The following is a 15,508-nucleotide window of genomic DNA, read 5'->3' as shown; positions in this document are numbered from 1 at the left end:
GTAAGCTGTTTTCGTACTGTTAGATCAACTATGTAGACTTATGTTCCGAACTCGGAGCCAGTTTAAGTTCTTAAGGGGAGAAATATCTCTCCCAAGCAAGAGACTAGCTTCGTATTACATGCTACCGAAAACCGACTGTTCAAACTAAAGGCCCTTCACTAGGGCCCTGACTTTGCACGGGAAAACTGGGTTGAGTCTACCTTATTGGCTCAGCTTAGAGGACATTGATGAAATATACTCCCTCCACACCAATATAATTGTCACATTTCTTTATTTGGCAAAACCATATCAATTGTCACATTTCTATTTTGTCAATCTTTTTTTATCTAAATATCTTTAGTTCATACAAGTAATTGCGAATATACTCCCATATACGTTACTTACCTAACTACCCTTCACTACTTACCTTTCACTAATTACCCTTCACTAGCTACTTACCCTTCACTAATTACCCTTCACTACTTACTCAACTACCACCTTTTTAATGGACCCCATACCGCTCTTAATATCCGTGCTCAAGCAAATAGGACATTTATATTGGCGTGGAGGGAGTATTAATTTCTAGTTCACTTGAACATCTACATACCAAATTGAACTTTCATCCCCTTTATCGATTATTTGATTACGGTATTTGTTACTCTAGTAATTGACCATTATCTCGAGTGAGGTCAGACTCTTTTGTGTCAATGAGATTGTTGTATTTTCAAATTTATTAGGACATTCTATTTAAGGGCATAGATAGTTTTTATAATCATAGTTTTTTAAAGAGAAATAATATATAGTTTGACGGGATTTTATATCATTTTAATATAATATTTAATGTTAAATGGTTTGGGAGACCAATATAATTAATGACTTTTCTGTTTTCATTTAATTTTCTCATATTAACTAAAAACTTGTTGAATTGAAGAACACGAAGAAACAAAGTTTAAGGAATTCTCTTAAAAGCTTAATTTAAATATTATTGAAGAAAATTATTGATAAGAGGTCATAAGTTTAAATAAGTCTTCTACTTATTACACATTTATAATTTTTAAATGATAATGTAACAATTTGAAAGCAGAAATATACATTAATACATGTATTTGCCATTATAATTATAATGTGTAATAATGTTCATCAAATAATGATAGACTATAATTGAAACAGCTAAGCTACTCAAATTAGATAATTTAGTGTCCTGTCGCCAAACCCTTACCCCATAATTTTTTTTTGTTTTTCTATTTTAGAATATTTAAATCTAGAAGAGAATTTTTTTTTTATAAGGTTTTGGTTTTTCACTTAAAAATATTTCACTTAAGAGTGAAAAATGTAAACATGATTTCTAAGTGGTATATAACAATAAAATGATTAAATTTATGTTATATTGATTGATTTGACTCGAAATTAACTCGTTTAATAAGATAAGTCATACAGATTTATTTCAAATTTGAAATTTTAACCTTTTAATAATCCATTTAATAAACAGATTAGACCGTTCCATTAAATTAATTCGATTAAAATTCTCAATACAAACTACTTATTTTGAATTAGATTCATATTAGGCTAATATGTCGTATTAGGTTCTAACCGTTCAATCATGCAGGCCTACTATTTAGTACTCCCTTCGTTCCTCTCACTCACTATTATTGTCACATTTGCTTTTTTAACACTCTTAATTTATGCTTTATTTTTAATTATGTTTTATTCTTAATCTATAGATTAAAATATAGCTAAATAAAATCTTGTTTTATTCGTCTTAATGTAAATTATATCAATATCAACTTATTATAATTTTTACTCAAACTACAATTGAAGATATTTATGATTGAAATATTGCATTGACAAACATGTCAAAACCAAATTGAACAATAATAGTAAATAAAATGAAATATTAAGAAGAACGAAGCATTTTTAGTTCACAAATTCTTGTGAGATACGGTCTTTTTGAGATACCATCTCAAATTGAGTTGGGTCATTATTTTTTTTAAAAAAATATTATAAGTAGGTATTAACAATTATGTAAGTAAATATTTAAGATATTAAAAGTAAACTTTAGAATACCGTAAATAAGCATTAAGAATATAGACATTAATTTTTAATGAGTTGAGGTTGAGGTAACTTTCAAAATAGATTAATTGATTTTAGTTTGGAACACCCGTGTCATTACTTAGCGAATCTGTGATCAGATCATCAAATGAAATCAAAATTGTCATATACAGCTTCATAAACATCTAAAGTCTCTCCCTTCCTCTTCTCTTTCTCTCCGTCTCTTCCTTCAGCAAATTCTTTTCTAGGGTTTTATTTTTATTTTTATTTTTTTTATCTTTATTAAGACCTTTAATTATTGTTTTCATTCAACTCTTCTTTATCCATGGCCGAAGAATCTCCCTCTTGTTTCTCACTTGAAACTGATGAGGAATCTGTGTCTGATTCTTTCGTTTGCTGCGTTTGTTTGTAAGTTTTTTATTCAACGTTCACGTTATAAATTTTAATTTTTTATTTGTTTGCTCAATTTAAGTTTTAATTGTATAATGCTTTTAAATGATACTGTGATTTTTTGGGGGTTTCAGTTTTTGATTTCTTCTCTAAGATACACATTAATTCTTCTGCTTCGGGATAAATAAGAAATATTGATTATAGACAATGTTGATAGATGTAGACAAATTTTGCAGGTTTAATGAACGTAGAATTGATGAATTTTCTCTCCCTTGTAATTAGAGTTGTATTTTACAGAGTATCATTATCGATTTAATGCCGTTTTGAATTGACTTGATAAAATAGAAGTTAAAGGTCCTCGTATACAAATTGATTATCAGGCATGCTATTTCAATCATAAGAATGTATACTAGGTTGCGGGTTGGTTTGTTTACATTTTTTATTGCAATCTCTTTGGAATTGTTTTGGCATACATTAGGCTTTTTTATTACATTTTGTTGAAGTTTCTTTTGGAGGAATTTTAGGTTTTGCTACCGTGTTAGTCATACTATGTAGTCTCACTCAATTCTCTTTGGTTCTCCCTAGGTCGGTTGGGGTCAATGTTTCTAATGTTGATGTCTATCTAGGTGGTAGGAAAGGGGTGCTGTTGATGTGGAATATTCGGACTATACCAATTGATGTGTCTCTTGTGAGTACTGTGAGGTTAGGTAGAAAACTTCATTTTGTAAAATGACATCCGTCCTGTCCAATGGAGATATAATATCAAATGCATGTCTTATTACTTGTGCCCACTGAGGGAACGGATGAGGATATTTTTTTCATCTTCGTGCACTTCTAATTTTTTCTTGTGTATAGCTTGTTTCGTGCACTTCTAATTTTTTCTTGTGTATAGCTTGTTTTGTGTAGGTTTTGGCTTTCTTGTATTTTTTAATGTTTTCGTTACTCCTACATTTTCCAAAAGCTAAAAGATATTCTCTCTTTTTCGTTTTTACAACTTTTAATTCCATATTTGATCATATTGCGTCATTTTTCACAACCATATCGCCCTTTGTTTCTAATATGCCCTTACCTGCATGAGTGTTACAATTCTTCAGCTTCATCCTAGTTAAATATGTCATCTTCTCACCTATCCAACTTCTTTGACTTTATTAACAAAATGTTTTAGTATTCCCTTTGTTTAGGCTCTACCATTCAATTTGATTTCATACGAACATCAAGAACTAGCAGTGTGACTGCACTTTCACCTAGTGAACTTCGGTTTAAGGAATTTTCTCTAATAGTTTTTCTATTTACGTAATAATCAGTTCTATTAAATTATTGACTAATTATCTATCCATCATAGTACTAACTTTTTTTTCATCTTATCCTTTTTTGAATACCATGAGTTGCATATTTTCCTTTCTCTTTGAAATATTATGTCCCTTTCTAGTAACCTATTGTGTTTTTAGCATGCCAAAAATGTAATTTTACGTTCTCTTTTACATCTTTAACTGTATGTATTTACTCGAAAGCATTTTAACATTCCAAGATGACAATATTAGCTTATTTTTTATTTGTTTCTTTAGTTTCTTATCAATGGACACCTCATAGTGCAAAAATAAGGTTGCGTTGCATCACATCGCCTTGTAAAGGTTTCGAAAATATACGAATCGATATTCCTCGCGTTGTGAAAGTGTAAAAAAAATATTGTTTTCTAGGTGCAAAAACAAGACTGCATTGTAAAGGTTTTCAAATTTACTAAACCTATTTTATTCCCATTGTCAAGGTGCAAAAAAAAAATTGTGTTTTACGCGATTCAAGAGATTTCTCATGATTTCGTTCAATGATTGGGCAATATGATAAGTGTATTACTCCCCTTACCACATCAACGTGTTGTTTTTGCATTATGCTTGTTTTGGGTCATTTCAAGAGATATCTCATGCTTTATGTCGCCAATCAACTTTGTGGTAACTGCATCACCCAGCCGTTAGCACGATCATGACCTCTACTGTATTTTGCACTATTCACATTGCATTTGGAAAATTTGATTCGCCAGTTTTGGACAGGAACTTAGCAACCCTTGTATAGTTAATACTACACCTAAAGAGGTAAAACGTAAAGCCCTTGGTCATTGCTTCTACTGACAACATAGAATTGGAGAATAGGCGATGTTGAGTACGGGACAACCTTACTCATGACTACTTGTTTTCTTGTTCATTTTTTTTCTATTTAGCAAAAATTGTTTGTTAACCAAAGTAGTTTATGATCTTCTTTTGATGAATTTTTTGAGGATTTTTTTCCTTTCGTGGGTGTCACTCAATCTTTTGGGATTAAAGCTTTGACATTGTTGTTGTTGTTGTTGTTGTTGTTGGGTGCCACTCAATGGCATCTGGTAATGAAATATTGATGGAATGTTGTTTTTGAATTTGTGATAACAATTTCTTATGTCAAGCCTCTCAATGTTGCAGGGATCTACTATACAAGCCCATTGTGCTAGGTACGATAATCTCTTAATTGAAAATATTAAGTCAGAATTTGATTGTTATATCAAATAATTCTTTCGTTTCTTTTCACAGAGTGTGGTCACGCTTCCTGCTTCTGGTGTGTTCATAAATCCATGGACAGTTTTCACGAATCTCATTGTCCGATTTGTAGACATCCGTATCATCACTTTCCTACTATCTGTGAAATGCTGCACTTTTTGCTTTTAAAGATGTATCCTTTGGCTTATAGAAGAAGGGAGAAACAAATTCTTGGTATGTTTGCTTTCGAGTGTCTTGTTGTTTTTGCCTTGTATTTTAAAATCTTTTCCGAGACACCTGTATGATAAGTTTTAATATTATGAAAAGGAAGTGTGGAACAAATGTGTTTCCCACTTTTTGCAATCATATCAATTCCTCACTATAGAAAATGTAAGGCATCTATTCTTGAAATTTGATCTAACTTAATCATAATTTAAAAATTTTTGTTTTATATGTTTACTTAACATGATTGACTTAATGGTTTATATGCTATGAGAAAGGTCAAAATTTGACCTTGAAAATTGTGGTTGCCTTGTATGTATGACTATAGCAATTATGGACTACAGAGTGAGTGAGCTGTCCTTTTTTTTTACTTCATCCGCTTTTTCTTTAAAGTTTTGATCCTGCTTACTTAGAAAGGTGGTTATGATCCCATTCCCAAAAGGAGTAGTATAATAAAATGAGCATAATAAGTGCTACATCCTATTTATTACTGTTAAGAGTAGTATAACAAGGTTCTTCTTACTCATAGTACACGGAAAAATACTTGAAGGTGCAACTGAGATCAGGAACTCTCTCTGATGACACATAATTGAGCATATTCTTAGGAGCTTAACTGTATCAATCTTCATAACTGTTATGAATTAGCTAGCTGTTTGGGAACTTAATATGCTTAACTGACACATTGACTATGCTGAATGCTATTCTTCCCTTCACAGTTCAGTCTCCTGTGTTTCTCATTTGAGTTTATAATTTTGTTTCTTTAAATAACAAGGTCACTCACTCTTACTAATAGCTTGTTATAGATTTGGTTTTACTGCTTTGGGCTTCCTATATAGACTGGTAACTCTATTTACCTTCAAATATTTTTCTTAAAGTTATAAAAGACATTATATTAATTCGTAGCAGACAAATGTTATGAGGATTTGTAGGCTTACAATCTATTTTTGTATTTGGTTTAGGGTTGGGGGGTGGTAAGGGGACAAAATGAGGGGATGCTATTTTTTTGGTATGATCTTAAAATATTTAAGAATCTTTTGTCTCCCCAAACGTACTTGCTTTTGAAATTATAGCTGTGATCATATTTTTTGTGGAACATATAAATATTGTTGCCAAGTTGTCAGATTTCGATAACTTTTTTATCACATCATGTTTGACTTAGATTTTACCTTTGGCTAACCTCTGGTGTCCTTTGATCACACCATGTTAATCTAACTAAATTAAATAACCCTTATTTCCTTCATTTTAAACAAAATACTTTTTATTATTGTATATTAGTTTACTTAATTTAAAATTGGTTATCCTAAATTAATTTCTTATTTATTTAAATTTAGATACGTATTTGTTTATTGTAATTTTATTTAAATATTTTTTAATTACTTTTGTTTTTTAAAAAAGTAATTACGATGGGTATAAGCAGTGTTAAATATCTTTTCGATTCGTATTAAAGGAAAATGATAAATATTTATTTTGACTCCTTAAGAATGATTGCGAGGTTCGTTTTTCGAAAATAGTTAACATTGGTAAAAAGCGACGTTGAATATCTTTTGATTTGCATGTTTAGAAAATCGATGAATAAGTACTCATTATTACTAAATTCAAACTACGTGCCTTTTGAGGGTAATCCCAAATTCCTTTTTCGAAAATAATGTTAGCATTGGTAAAATTAATGTTAAATATCTTTTCAATTTATGTATCCAGAAAATTGACAAATGCGTACTCATTTTGGCAGATTTTTCAAACTACTTGTCCTTTAGGTGATTTTGACGTCTCTTTTTCAAAAATATTTGTTTGTATAAAAAAACAATGTTAACTATCTTTTCAATTTGCTAGTTGGAAAAAAGGTAAATAAGACTCATTTCGATTGGAATTTTAAACTATGTGTCCCTTATGGTTGATTGCGACATCCGTTTTCTAATATATAATAACCATTGAACTTTAGTGATGAGTGATGGCTTAAGAAACAAGTTTCTTGAAAAATTAATTCAAATGTTGTGTATTATATATATTTTAATGGCCTCTATTTATAATCGACAGTCCTAATTAACTTTTAATTAATAAGGAAAGTTATATTTACATAACTAACTAAAAGATATCATAGAAGATTTGGAACATACTTTGTATTGTTCTTTTTACCTGCAACAATTTTCAAAATATGCATCCCAATGCACGTTTTTAACCTCTAATATCTCTAGTTATACATAAGTAAAAATTATAAAATATTAATTTATTAAAATTATATATTTAGATGAATCTAACAATATCCAACATAATTATATTTTTTGTTAAAGCACTAACAAAGGTCATAGCAACACTCGTGAATAGTGTAAAAGGAAATTCGTGCAAGTGTCAAAATTTTGAGAAATTAATTAATTATTAAAATTCTAAATTTATTTTATTTTATTTTTCACCACTCCAAGTTGGATCATAACGACCCAACTTGCGTAGAGTATCTTCAACAACTTAGTCACCGATTGCTTTAGTTAAGATATACATTATGAAATGTGTGGCCTTGTTTGAGAGCGTCACTCTTTTTGAACTTACTAAGGTTAGATTTTTGCCTTTTTTGTTTGATTGAACGAGAACGTCATTTTTTAAAACGCGCCAACTATTAATGTCTTAAACCACCGCTATTTTATCAAACTCACCATGATCATAATTGTTTTTAATTGAAAATGAACTTCATTTTTTTGAACTCACTAAACATTAATTTTTTATGATTTCAATAGAAAAGACTCTTTTTGAACCCACCAATCATAGTTTAATGTCATATGGCGTAGTATTAATTGCTCAACAATCAAAGATCCAGAACAAGCTACCAAAAATGGTTTGTTTGAAGTTTGGGCCTCTTGGACTCTTGGCCCGTTGCTTTGTAGGGAACGAGAGAATGGGGCTAGGATTTCTTTTTGTTTCAAAAATAGGGTTTTTTGGATGAGGGGCTGATGGTTCATCCATTCGTTCATATGGCAGTAACACTCTCACAAAAGCAACTTGTGGGGTCTTTTTGTGGAAACTTAATCGCCATTTGTAATGATAGTGCTGATAACCATTTAGTCCCTTTAATTTATGAAAAACTTTGCTTTAACTTCTATTACTACTTACAACAACCCTACACTATCAATCAATCATCCTCACAAACGTTAACGCCTAATGACTTATTTACTCTTGGTAATCTTGACGGTGTTGGCCGTATTACCGTAATCTCGGTTTACGCTTATTTGAGATTCATTTCCTTGACACGTTTGAATACTTGTGCTATCATGATAATGAACCTGACATAGATCTTTACTTTCGATTTGTTTGATATTAATTTTGAGGATTAATGGTTGTTTTTTGCGACTTTCTTTTTGTTTATCATGATAAAGGAGGACTACCAAGATTTTTTCGATCGTCGAGTAACCTTACAGCCCCTGATGACATGATTTACAAAGAAAACAAGTTTCTTGAAAGATTTTTTCTATTGCTTGTATGTTTGTGTATCTAATTTATATTTAATGACCTCTTTTATATAGTCCTAACTAATTTTTAATATATAAGGAAAGATATATTTTCTTAACTGACTAAAAGATTTAGGAAAGATGAAGAGGGAGAATAAGTTAGTGATTTAGCTGCATGTTAGATGATGTGATATTTGCATGGATACAAATGGATGAAAGGGAGTAATTCATAGTTCATACAGTGAAGCTTTGATTAATGCTTTCAAATATAGCCATATTTGTATTTTTTTTTTTCCATTCTTTTTAAATATATCGTTACCTTGAGGCTTGAAAATCTATTGAGTTTATTCCTACGCATGGTTTTTAAGTTTTAATAGAGTTAGCCTCAAGTTCTCTTTTCATGTCGAATTTCTACTTTGTCATGAATAATGTGTCGCTTCATACATTTTAGTTCCGCTTTGATTTTTTAATATAATGTGTCACTAACATTTAATATTTTCAATTATCAGTGGAGGAAAAGAAGTCTGGGTATTTCTCACCACAGCTTGATTGCAAAGAGCTCAACGAATCTTCAAAAATGGCCAGTAATGGTTCAAGTGCTGCTGATGTTGATAGATCTTCTGAAACAATTTTAATGTCTGATGTCCTTTGTCCAGCTTGCAAGCAACTTCTATATCGTCCAGTAGTTCTTAATTGTGGCCATGGTAATGTTTGAACTGATATGTTTGTGTTTTTCTATCCTTTCTCGTGTTAATAGGTTAAAATGCTTCATCATTTGAGGGGATTATTTTTGTACAACTTTGTCTGATCTTAAGTTCCATATTCTTCCACTTGTTTGATATGCATCGTCTTCATATTCCTTTCCAGTATATTGTGAAGTTTGCATCGAGGTTCCAGAAGATGGAAACATAGTATGCAAGGTTTGCGAGTGTCCACAACCACGTGGCTGTCCAAATGTTTGTTTGGAGTTCAATAATATTATAGAGGAGCGATTTCCAAAAGAATATGCCACACGGAGGGGAAGTACTGAACAGAAACAATCACATTTTCAGCAAAAGAATCCATCCAGTATGTTCTTTGACTTTCTTCCTTCTCTTGAACACACATTTGTGCAATTAGTAATTTTTATGGTATTAGTTAGATCCAGTTTCCCCCAACACCAGCTTACTTAATGAAAAAAGAATCATATCTTAGAATATAAGTCTGAGACAATGTGTATTTGGAAATTTGATTAACTCCTTGAGAGAATTTTTTTGGCCAGTGGATGATTTAAAGCAAAGATTAAAAAGTTTTTGTATCCTGTTAGATGTTCCTGATCTTGATCCCTGCTGTACACTTATGTTCATCGATAAAGATATTAATAATGAGTCTCAAAGTGTGTGTTGAGTTGTAGTGTTTGTATATGTAAGTGTTATTCCTTGTTAGTAGGACTGATTGCATAACTTTGGCTTTGTGATTTTGGTCAGCCATTGGTGCCTGAACAAGATTCTTTCCAAGTTTGTGTGTGAACTGTGAATGAATGGTGATCTTCTTGATTGTATAGCATGCAGACAAGCTCTAGATGCATGATGATAGCAAAACATACTAGTACTTCTTAATTTTTTGATCTTTATAAAACCTTGTATCACTTTTTGTAACTGAAGTTGAATGCTAGTGGATGATGTGACATCACCCAAGTAAATAATCCTTAACTTTCCTTATGACAATTAGAAAAATTATCTTTTTATAGGCATAATGCAAAAACAAGATCGCATCACCGTATTGTAAAAATTTTTTAGTCTACCGCGATCGAAATATAGGCCACATTGACCATGTAATCATCCTCATTTACCACGAAATCCGTTTCACGATCGTGACCAAAATCGTTATTTTGTACTATAGTTATGGGCGTAGAAAAATACAGCGCAACCCTGCATTGAATATGGACTAGGGCATAGTTTGCTGAAAGAGTTCTAATATAATTGTTTTTAAAGGCACACGTAGGCGCTGAACAGTTGTGTAATTGTTATGACATTGTTATCACTAGAGAAAAAAGATGACTCCATAAAAAAGATAAGAAAACTTCAAGAATCATTAGAAGAGACAGAAAAATCAAAAGAGCAAAAAACTGAAAGGAGAAAAATAGGAAAATTAAAAGGAAAAGACCAAAAATTGAAGAAGTCGGAAAATCAAAGACATCAAAGATTCAGATAAGAAAAACTGTTGGAAGCTAAGACTTAACAATTGAAGGAGCCAAGGGAAGAATAATGCAAAAGATGAAGAACATGAAAGAAGATATGAAAAAAGATGAAGAATGTAGACGAAAGAAGATAAAAGAGAAACAAAGAACAATAAAGCGAGAAGGTTCCTAGTGGTGGTGGAGGCACTAAAAATGAATTTTACTAAAGTGCAAGACTTGTAAGCAAATCCTTTTTCCCTTTTCTTTTTCACCCTCTTTGAAAACTACAAACCCTTTTTTCTTTTTGCTCTCTTTTCGAAGACAACTCCTTTCAGCTTAATGTTCTATGACAAATCATTAAAGATGTTTCATCAACAACCAAAGCCTAAATCCCAATGTGGTTGGCTACATGTACTAAAAAATAGGTCCCAATGGTTGTCCACATGAATTTTCTTTTTCCGTTCGTTTTGATTTTTCTATCACCTCAACCCATAAGTCTATTTTTTCACTTTCTTTTCCACTTATGTCTTCCAGGTTATCTTTGGTTCTTGTCGGTTTTTTCAATCCTCTCTTAAAATAACAAGGCGCATATAAGTGTGTGCCTTTTGTATCATTGCGCCCAATGAATTTCCTAGAGCCTGGCTTGGAGGCACGCCCGAGGCACCCTTTTAAAACTAAGTTGACACCGGGCTTTAGTATATCAGAATTTGAATTCAAATTGCGGGATCAAACCAATATTCACCCGGTTAAAGGATAGTTTTGTTAACCAGTATTTTGCTATATATGATCAAAAGTCCAAATAATATCCAAAGTAGAGCTGGGTAGGTCTGAATTTTTGAATTTCAAACAGTAAAATTAAAACATTAATCACTACCTCAATACTTCAGCTCATGCATTCGTTTAGCTCCTTTGAAGATAAAGTGCCATATTCTAGGAGGAATTTTACTTAAAGCTGTGTTTGTGGAATCAAGAAGGTTCTCTAGTTGAATCTGGTTCATTGTTACCTTGCTGGACAAAGAGGGTGGGACTCTACCATTTGCTAACTGACTACCACTAGTGATTCTGCTTCATGCACGTGCAATTTGCAGCCTGCAATTTGAATTTGGATTATTTGAGTGGACATGCGTCCTCATGACAAAAAATAAGGTGCTTTAATGGCTTGCTAACCATGATGGTTGAAGAGGGAAGCATCATGCATGTTTATAGAGCAAATTTTGCCTGAGAGGTGTCTTGAAGTGAGTGACGATAATGGGTAGAGTTTAAAGTGGGTTGAGCATTCGATATTTTTATCTTATTGTATTTATTCATATTTTCAATGAAAAATACTTTGGAGAGAAATCAGAGAATAGCAAAGTTGATATAGCAGAGTAGTAACAGAAACAAAAGTTGATGCTATAATTTTTCTAGAATACTCACTGAAAGCTTTTCAATATCTTTCTGTGTCGCTGATGTCTGTCTCTAATGTTTTTTTCAGAGTTTAAATTTATAGAGGAAAAAAGGGTTTTTGTGTTATTCAGAACAGTAAGAATATGCAAGGAAAATATAAAGTTGAATTTTGGGGGGTTTAGAAAAGAGGTCAAGAAAGACCAAAGATGACCGGTGGTAGGCAGAAGTGAAAAATGATATAAATAGTAGATTGTCGGTTTGAGTTGATAGAAAATCAAAATGTATGGAGGAGAGTTCATGTGGACAACCATTGGGATTGATTTATTGGTAATTTTAGCTAACGTCAATCTTATGGGATTTTTAGAATTGTTTTTGTTGTATTCAATATTTAAAGAATAGATAAAATGATCCCAACTAAAGTGACACTAACATATCTCTGGGGAAATAAAGATGAAACAAGCCTAAAACATTTAAAGTAAATTCTATTTTTGCAACTTGCTATTGCAAGATAGGATCGACAATATGACATGTAATGCTTAAGCTCAAGTGATGGACTGCTGGAACTTATTTCTAAAAATCAAGTTTAAATAAGATCCAACAACTGCAATAACTCCTGTAAATTCGAAGGAAGCTATGTAGAACACTCTCCATTATGAGGTTTGCAGAAAATAGAAAGGACTTGTATGTGAAATTGTTTTTCTTCCTATTTATAAGTACAAATTAGAAAGTAACAATGAAGTTTTGAAAGATGGTTTGGATTCTTGTTAGGACTTTTAAGGTGCTGACTCATGGTAGAATCTCTCTTGTCCCCAACCCAAAGAATCCTTAGTAGTAGCGTGTCCCATCGCATTGAAAGGAATTTTTTTTATGTGATTATGTTGATACCAGGTTGCATATGTAACTTTAAAGCGCTAAAGTTTCATCTCTTTTTTCATGCTTTTATTTTAGATTCTGCAAAAAGGGTCCCCTTCATACCATCTAGGCGCAGTGAAGATTTCATTCCGTGGTGGAATGAGCATGCTTCTAAGGTTCATGTAGGAGTTGGTTGTGATTGCTGCGGGGTAAACGTCTCACTTTCATTTTTTCCAATAATATTACCTTCATGACTATGAGTTATAATTTATACTTTTATAGTACCATGGAATGTTAGTTTGACTATCTTCTTTAAAATAATTACCTAATTTATGCTTCATTTTCTTGCTTTTTGTCATGCATTTGACAGATTATCTTCAGATTTTAGTGTCAGCTATTTCACTAAAAGCTGTAAATTATTGCAGAAATTTTGGTATTTTCTTAAACATAAATACAATATATTGGATATGTTTTTGGCAGTCAAATTTGTTAATGGAAAGGAAAAACTATAATTTATGTAAAAAAAAAAAGTTACTTGATCTTCCTTTTTTCTGTTTGTTGTTCTTGTAGTTTGTTTCCTTGTAACTTTCTGTTAAGTGTTCATGCAGAGAAAGAAAAAAGGAAAAAAAGACACAGTTCCGTATAGTGATAACCTCTTAATACTGATGTAAAATTCTTGAAATATCTTGGTGTGCGAATTTTGCCTATTAATTTAGCAAAAAGATAACAAATGTCAGCTTTTATCCTTCATTAACAGCAATTAGTTCTGTTCTTTTTAGAAAAGAACTCAACTCTCAGAGGACTTCGTTGAACCACCTATTAAACATTGGCAAAAATATCAAGTGAAACTAGTGGCAAATCACAACCTCACAACCTCAGCAAGTCATGTTTTGTCCCACTTTTAAGCTTTCAAATATATTGATTTTCATAACTCCCCCAAGAAGTTGACAGCCTAGACCATACCGTTTCTATGTTGCTTTAATTTGCAATGATTCTGTGGGATGATAAATTTAATTTTCCGATTTGACCAACACTGGTGTTCCTACCCTGCACAGATGTATCCCATAGTAGGAGATAGGTACAGATGCCAAGATTGTGTGGAGCATATAGGATTTGACCTTTGTGGAGATTGCTATAATTCACGGTCCAAACGACCAGGTAGATTCAACCAGCAGCATACTTCAGATCACAGATTTCAGCATATCAAACAGTCAAATACTGTACAGAATATAATGCTGCGCCTTGTTGGAGGACATCTGGTAGATGATACTGGAGTTCCTATTCTGGCCGTCACTACTCTTGAAGATCATCAAGACGGTTGGATTGCTGTTGAGTCCGTCGCTCCAGAGAACACTCACGACAATGTAGCTGGTGATATCATCCCTTATAACAGTGACGTGCAGGAAGAATCTGGTGAGGTGGAGATTGATGGTCTGGACATTGCTGTAAATAATTCGTCTTCTCCATCCAATCATGATCATATTGCTGTTCAAGATGATGATGATGATGATCCAACATTCTAAGCTGTATGAAATCTGAATTATCTGAGGAGCCCTTGCAAGATTTTTATTCAAATATGTTCACCTTCACTCGAACTTTGAATAAACACGGGCTCAATCATTCTGGATTTGTGATATGGTTCACGTTTAATCTATTAGTTGCATACTTTTCGATCTTTAAAAATGTGTATATTTTAAGAAGCGGAAATTTGGTTACCGATTAGTATCCATTGTACAATTACTTGCACTAATTGGAATGATTTGTACGAATTGTCGCTTGAAGAAGGATCCATTTTTCAGTTATTTACGTCGATACTGATTGAGAATTTTCTTTTGCAATGAATGAAATTTACGATCCCTTGAAGGAATCATATCCGTTTTGCTCTGTACTTGCGAGGAATTATTCTCTCTATTTCTTTAAATTTGTGCCGAACTACTCAAAAAACTCTTTGGAGAATTGAAATGAGGAAAACTTTCTGAGATGAAGTATATAATAAATATGCAAGAGAAGCCTCAAGTCTGCAAGAAATACATGTGGAATATCTCACTATAACTTCAAATGAAATACATTATGGCTAATGATCAGAAAGTAAGATGGTGTACTGTTATATGTTAATTGGTACGGAATCTCTATTCCATAGCTGATGACTAAGTACTGGCTCATACTCAGTAAACTTATAATGAATTTGTAATAATTTTTATTTTTGTCTGTTCCTTTAATTTTGTAATATTTTCTTTTGTGAAAATGTCATGTCACTTCATCCATATGTATTTTTTCTTTTTTAATTTCATCTATACAATTTAACTGTTCTTGTCAAATATTTTTTATGTTTTTGCCGTTTAGTTGTTTGGGGCATTGTTTTTTGTTCCTTCTTTGGTGTAGCTTGGGTTTGTTTTTGTGCCCTTCATTATGAGGTACTCCTATAAAACTAACGAAGTTGATTGAAACAAAATACTTGGGCCCCAAGTTTATATAAAGGTATGTTCAATGTTCATCCAATTCGGTCAAAAACATAATTTTGGAAAACCAATGGATAG

At 32.0% G+C, this 15,508-nt stretch overlaps 1 protein-coding gene across 1 annotated transcript; it reads left to right on the top strand.

Annotated features, from left to right (window-relative positions):
- Window positions 1-2,329: 2,329 nt before the first annotated feature.
- On the top strand, window positions 2,330-15,012 carry LOC130813111 (E3 ubiquitin-protein ligase PRT1). Its single transcript, XM_057678843.1, has 7 exons — window positions 2,330-2,436; window positions 4,866-4,894; window positions 4,974-5,153; window positions 9,085-9,279; window positions 9,443-9,643; window positions 13,068-13,180; window positions 14,027-15,012. Exons 1-7 carry the CDS (start codon window positions 2,354-2,356, stop codon window positions 14,492-14,494), a joined length of 1,269 nt encoding a protein of 422 aa, XP_057534826.1. The 5' UTR covers window positions 2,330-2,353; the 3' UTR covers window positions 14,495-15,012.
- The last annotated feature ends 496 nt before the right edge of the window (window positions 15,013-15,508 follow it).

This window comes from Amaranthus tricolor, chromosome 5, assembly GCF_026212465.1.
Source record: "Amaranthus tricolor cultivar Red isolate AtriRed21 chromosome 5, ASM2621246v1, whole genome shotgun sequence".
Lineage (NCBI taxonomy): Eukaryota > Viridiplantae > Streptophyta > Magnoliopsida > Caryophyllales > Amaranthaceae > Amaranthus > Amaranthus tricolor.
The sequence above is the reverse complement of the archived record's forward strand: the minus strand, read 5'-3'. Positions and strand labels throughout refer to the sequence as shown.